We start from the raw sequence: 7292 nt of genomic DNA, 5'->3' as shown, positions 1-7292 counted from the left end.
TGTGCAATATTAAGGATTGGATCATTAATAAAGCTTGATCATTCTATGTGTTTTTTTTTTTTTTTTTTTTATTACATTCCAACGGCAAACAAGCCAAAATATATAAGGGGGTAGTATACATATATAAATATTTAAATATCAACTGAAAGAAAGAAACAATGAGTTAAATAACAATAAAGTTGACAGTGATAACAATCTAACAAAAACAACAACATATGATTAAATATAACAATTAATAATACAAGTAAATAGTAACAACAAACGGCATAATACATAACAACAAAGCAGTAAACTATTCAGGAACACAACAATCTAATATGAGGGGTAACAAGCATAACAATGAAATAAATTACCATACAACATGTGAAGATTAGAAATTGTGTATCTACACAGGACCGCGGAGGGATGCCAGCACTCTTCCCCGGATGGTCGAAGCACTGTCGTGAAAAAGATCGACAAGGTGGCAGAAGTTATTTCCCAGTCTCATCATTCGGGCGAGGGGACCATGAAAGTCATAATCACGCCGAGAGTGACGCCTGCTGAACAGATCACGCGACCGAGTAGCTGATGGAATGCGGATATCCACTTGTGCGAGTAGAGAAGGACAATCAAGCAGACCATTCAGCAATTTGGCAAGGAACAGGACATCTGCAGCCTTTCGTCTGGCTAGGAGATCTGGTAGGAGTAGCTCGTTCTGCAGATCCGCGAGAGGAACTTCCCTGAATTGATGTCCCTGCCTCGTTCCCACCAGCCTTAACAACCTCCTCTGGACAGCCTTGAGTTTCCAGATGAGAGTCAAGTGGTAGGGTGACCAAACGGGGCTAGCATATTCCAGTAGTTGCCGCACAAAGGAAGAATAAAGCGTTTTTAAAACAACAGGGCTCGTCATGCCACGAGTCGACCTCGAGATGAATCCCAACATCCTGTGTGCCCGTCTGCACAAATCATCCACGTGAGCGTTAAAGGAGAAATCAGTAGAGAAGGTAACACCCAAATCCCTCACCGTGAACACCCTATCCAGAACTCTGCCATCCAAGGTGTACTGGAAATAGCGTGGATCGCGCAATCGGCCAAAGGTCATCACAGAGCACATGGAAGACTTCAACTTCATGGTGTTTGTATTGCACCAATCAAGGACACTATTAAGGCTAGTCTGAAACCTTGCAAAATCCTCTGGGTGAGAGATTACTGTGAAGATCTTGACATCATCTGCGAAGAGAAGGGCCTCTACTAGCAGGACAGACGTAAGGTCGTTGATGCAATGCAGTGAATAAGTAAGGACCGAGCAAGGAGCCTTGTGGTACACCCGAGGTTTGAGGAAATTCTCTGGATATAGAGCCCGGCAGTTTCACCCTCAAGCGTCGGTCCCGCAGGTAATCATGGAGCCATGAGAGCAGTGGGCCATGGATCCCATAAGCTTTCAGCTTACATATGAAGATAGAGTGATCGACTTTGTCAAACGCCTTGGCGAAATCAACGAAGGCCACATCCAACTGCCTCCCTTCCCTGATTGCTGATAATATGGCATCCTCAAATACCAGTAAATTGGTTACTGCAGATCTAGAGGAGGTGAATCCATGGTGGTTAGGGCAAGTCAGAGACCTCACAAATGGTTTGAGATGAGAGAGAATAAGCATTTCAAACACCTTCCCAAGTGCAGAGAGAATTGTAATTGGTCTATAGTTCTCCGCTTTCGAGGGGCTGCCACCCTTTAATATTGGGACAATATGCCCCACTTTAAAAGTATCTGGGAATTTACCTAGCAAAATAGATGAGTTAAATAGGAAGGTCAAAGGGTGGGCCAAGAGGTTGCTGCAGTGTTGCAGGAGGGACGGTGTGATGCTATCGGGGCCGGCACCCTTCCTCACGTCGAGCCTCCTGAGGACCTCCAAGACTTCCGAGGCCGAGAAGGAGATACTCGCCAAGGAAGAAGTGGAATTAAAATCAAAGGGAGTACATGCAATTGCAGGTTGTGAGAAAACAGATTAAAAGAATTCGGAGAACATATCAACCCTTTCCTTCGGATCGAGTGAGGAACGATCGCCAAGAGTTACAATAGATGGTATAACCAGATGTTTCTCCAAAGGAACGAGCAAAACTCCAGAAACTGTTTGGATTATGCGGGATTGAGTTCTCTATGTGGTTCAAGTAATTTCTGTAACAAGTCCGGCTGAGTATCTTGCAAGCATGACGTAATGCACAGAAGCGTGAGTAGGTTGATGGTTGAAATGACTGCTTATAACGCTTATGTGCAATCTTCTTCTGTATCACCAGATTAATTAACTCCCCGAAAAACCACCTCGGGATGTATGAAGTCCCAATTCGTTTTAGTGGACTGCATTTAATACAAATGTTGCCAAGAATTGCAGCCATATTATTGAAATTCTCCTGGATGTTAGGTTGCTCATAAATGAAGGAAAGATCCACTTAAGAAAGCATATCTGAAGTCGCTTGAAGGTTGCATTTACGAAGATTTGGGAAAGTGACGCATCTAGCAGGAAGAGTCCCTCTCATGACAGGCAGAGAAAAAGATAACGGAGGGTGATGAGGGTCAGCTTCAACCAATGGGTCATCAGCATTGTAGACGGATACAGGTTTGATGCTACCAAAGACCAGATCCAAAGTCACTTGCCTAAAGTTCCTTACATGGTTAATTTGGTCCAAAGAGTGCAACTCTGAGAGATTTTCAAGAAGCTCCCTCTTCGGTCGGTCGCCTTAGGGCTGTTCGAAGGAACCGGTGTCATAAGTAGCGATGTTGAAGTCACCCGCCAATACCAGTGAAGACGACGGAGAAGAGGAGACAACTTCATCAACTGATTCACAGAATACTTCATACGTGGAGACTGGTTGTCCCGGGGAATGTAGACGCAGTTCAGAATAAGTCTGTAACTAGGTAATGAAATAAAGAGACTTTCTATGGGTGTATTATGCATTATTTCATGTGACTGGATACTATTACTGATGGCCAACAATACCCCACCACCTGAAATCTTGCCCCTAGAGTACGTGCTTCTATCTCTACGATAAATCATATAATTATTAACAGGCTGTAACTCAGAGTTAGATATATCTGGAGATAGGTTTGTTTCGCACAGTAGTAGGATATCGTAGACGTTGCAAGCTAAAGCATTTTTTACGTCAAGAAGTTTGGTTCGGAGTCCATTAACATTTTGGAAATAAACATTTAATCTTGTTTTGCCGTTGGAAGTAATTAGTTTTTTTAACTATCTTGGGTATTCCACTTACATATTTAACGGTCAAGTCAGGCTCCCCTGATTCAGTACGAGCCTTAAGCTTCTCCCGTAAGTCGGAGAGGTACTGCCTTTCTTTCAAGGTGCGATCATGAGCAAGAGAGACATCTGTCAACTCCTTATCCGAATCCTTACCAACGCCAAAACTTCGGAAGAGTGTAATGGCATCACCCTCCGACGGGAGGCAAAGCTTGACAGCTCAGGGTCTGTTATCACTAAATTTCCCAATTCTGAAGAACCGAGTCCCATTCAAAGATGAAGCAAGTCCACAGCACCCCAGAATACGTTCTATGAGACCTCTGTCATGCTCCCTAACAGCCGCAGGTGATGATGACTCACACTCCTTTAAACCAAGAACGATTGCATTGCGTGTGCGGCGCTGCCTCTCGTTAAATTCCTCAAGAATACCTTCGAAAGGTGCATCAAGCATTGTATAAGCAGCTATGTTTTTTAGCTCAAGGACTTCACCTTCAAGCTTCCCAAGGCGAGGCTCAAGGGAATTAATTTTGGTATGCAGACTATTAATATCAGTTTTTATTTCTTGAAGTCCCTCTGTTATGCACTTCACCTCATCCTTCGTTGCAAAGAAGCGAAAACTTATTTAGCAACTCATCCATTTTATTAATAAGTTGTTGGGAAGGATTGGAACCATGAGGAAGGCAGTCAACTCTCAGGCAGTACAATTTTTTATTTGTGTTACTAGCATATTGAGAATACTCGGTTTTGGTGACTCCCACACATTTTATATGGAACCATCCCTGGCAGGCAGAGTCGCACTGGAGACTATCCTCTGTGTCCAACACTTTCTTCATACAGACTTTGCATGTTGTAGTGTCAACTGTGGTATAAGAGTTCATGTCACCAGGTTATATGATGTGTAAGAATGTGATATCTGTGACTAAACAGAAGAATATCTTATATTGTATGCAAGGTATAGTAAGTCGATGAATTCAAATCTGAGGCTACTCAATCCACCTCAAAGTTGAAACACCAACAACACCACCCATCAGACGAACATACACCGCGTATTTATATAGTACAAGCAGCAGTGACGAAGAGCGATACAGAAGGCCGTGATAAAAAGGTTAGGCAGGTCTCGTCTGCAGTATGTCTGTAGTGCTGACACAGGTGAGTGACAGAGACGTGACGTAGGTTATTTACAACACAGGTTGAATAATGGTGTTATTTATTCCGGTAACAATCGGTTATTGAATTGTCCATTATTTAACTATTCCTCCAAACAAAGTGGAACACATACATACATTCTACTCACAAATCAGTGTCAATAAAGAGTATCATGCAAATAAGAGTCCATGAGATTAATATAAATAGTGGTAACGTAATTTCGCCAGAGCAACCAAAGACACAACCAAGCATTCAGCCATCTTGAACCAGCCATGTTTAACATGGATGTGTACTCAATGTTTAATCTCGTTTGATTAATCGGCCCCGAGTTTTAATTCAACAATTAGAACCTTCTGTCTAGCCGAAAAGCCGTACAGAAGGGCCAAGGGATATGCGCACGCGAGCCGGTCGTCTGATTGGTAGACAGGAGATAGAGGAGTCTTTTCCAAGAACTTTGGGCTTATCCTTGAAACCCATCCTTCGGTATTCTCGTGACACAATAGGCAAGAACTGGAATATTACTTTTATTTAGTTGTCTCATGGATATATCCAAATAAAAGGTGTTCCGATAGTTCGGTTCTTTTAAATGAGTCACAGAATAACTGAGAGTATACGAGGTCAATGTTTCTCGGATGGCTAGTAGAGCCTCGTCCGCGCGCACAGACGATAGCTCGGTTCGTTTAAATGAGTCACAGAATGACAGAGCGTATACGAGGCCAACGTTTCTCGGATGGCTAGTAGAGCCTCTGCCGCGCGCACAAAAAGCCCATCTGTATATGTGTAAATTCACAAGAGATGACCTTGTTTATAATCAGCTGTCAGGTAAAATCATCCAATTTTTTATAATTAGTAAGTTTTAAAACCTGACCATAATAATAACACATGCTAACGACAGAAGATAATATAGTGGTTTGCAGTACTATTGTTTTCACTGAGAGTGTAGTACCTTTTACAAAATGGTGGAACTAAAACGTACATTAACTGAATTAAACTCTAAATCAGAGAATATGTGATACTGATATCTTTAAAGAAACAGTCAATTTTACATGCTAGAAACATTATTAAAATACTCTGTGGCAAACATGCATTGTTATTAAACTCTCAACCGGAAGCAATCAAGTTCTGTAGAAGATCAATTACGAGGAACGTCCATGGGACGAGATTGGTTTTTTGTTCCCAGAATCCTGCACTGTGATTGGACACTTTCAAGGTCATAATTTGTCGAGCAGATGTCCTGTTCACATCCGCACTCATTGTGGACATGACGGCTTATTGTAACTTTCCAATTTTACTCGTGACAAAGGCACTGGACCCGGAGTTTGTTATTTTTGATTAAATATATGGTCCCGTTACGTATAGTCAAATACTGTTTTGTGTTGAATATATATATATATATATATATATATATATATATATATATATATATATATATATATATAATATTTAATATAATATAATAATAATAATGTATAATATAATTATATATTATAATATAATATAATATTTTTTTATTTTTTTGTGTATATATAAGTAAGTACATATATACAAAACACAACACAATGTTCTCCTTACTTTATCTACTGATGTTTTTAATGTACAAACATTACTGCCAATGTTATTTACTATGATCTATTTTTTTATTTCTAGAATTATTCTGAATACCCACTAAAGACATTAAAAGCCCTTAAGTCTATAAATTAAGTGATTTATAATCGTTATAATTATAAGACCGCATGTTAATGTTCCCCCCCAGTTTTCAGTGCACTCTAACATCACTATACCACAACACGAATGACTTAATATTGATGAATGACAAATGCGTGTTTCAGATAGCATACGTAGTAAAATTAATAACTACGATTGTCGTAACATCAGTGACGTGGTATGAATGATATATGTCTAATTTAATATTATACTTATGGCTTTCACTTCGTCATAATACATTTCTCAACGTCCTTTATTCATTAGGGATTTCTATCTCTGTTACTTAATAGAGACTTATGTACATCACCGCGCTTATTATGTTTGAATTTTTTAATCGAAAATTACCTTAATTTATTAAATGTTATATAAAATGACTGTAAAACAATGTAACAATTCAAGTCCAAACATTACTTAGATTAACATTAATAGAATGGTGATCTTTAGCTGCATACATGGCATGTTAAAGTAAAAAAGAGAAGAAAGAATGATATATTTTATTTAAGTAAAAGACTGTAGCAACTCTTGCTGAGACTGTGAACTGCATTACTGTAATAATTCTGTAATTCATTACTGTAGTTCCACCTGCACTTGAGTGTAGCCAATGAATTATTAATCACGCCTACCCATTCATTGTGCTGGGCCGGAACTGTATTGTATTAGAGCTATTCTATGGTGGTAGTTATATTAATATTGCGTCGTTTATTCAACGATTTTTATGATGGAAACATAGGACTTCAACATTATCACTATGAAAAATCAAGTATGTTATTCAATTTATCAGGTATTTAATGAGTTATAAAACAATAAGAAATGTTTAAAATGCGTTCAAGTAACAATGTACTAACAATAGTTATTCAATTTATACAGACTTTGAAAATTAGTAAACTTTTCATATGCCTATCATTACAATGACGGCCTAAAATTTCAACGCATCTCTATGAAACTTGGTAAGCCCCTTCTTCTATGAATGGCAAGGTAAATTCGTTATCGGTGCCAATCGGACATACGCTCTAGGGCTCTAGGTCAAAAGCGTTTTCTACACATAGACACCTTGCGGATGAAAATATTTTAACCAAAGTTTATGTACTACACTTATTAATCAACCATGGGTTTTCGTTCCGTTTTAAACATAGAAACAAACCTTAGGATAAAAACAATTATTACTTTAGTTTTACTTTTAATCCTTTGTAAAGCCGTATATTTTAACCGCAA

At 39.2% G+C, this 7292-nt stretch overlaps 1 protein-coding gene across 1 annotated transcript; it reads right to left on the bottom strand.

Moving 5' to 3' along the window:
* Positions 1-385: 385 nt before the first annotated feature.
* LOC124371430 lies at positions 386-1111 on the bottom strand. The gene has a single exon (XM_046829762.1). The coding sequence runs from the start codon at positions 1109-1111 to the stop codon at positions 386-388; it is 726 nt and encodes a 241-aa protein (XP_046685718.1).
* Between the last annotated feature and the right edge of the window lie 6181 nt (positions 1112-7292).

Source organism: Homalodisca vitripennis, unplaced genomic scaffold, assembly GCF_021130785.1.
Source record: "Homalodisca vitripennis isolate AUS2020 unplaced genomic scaffold, UT_GWSS_2.1 ScUCBcl_1425;HRSCAF=5024, whole genome shotgun sequence".
Taxonomy (NCBI): Eukaryota; Metazoa; Arthropoda; class Insecta; order Hemiptera; family Cicadellidae; genus Homalodisca; species Homalodisca vitripennis.
The sequence above is the reverse complement of the archived record's forward strand: the minus strand, read 5'-3'. Positions and strand labels throughout refer to the sequence as shown.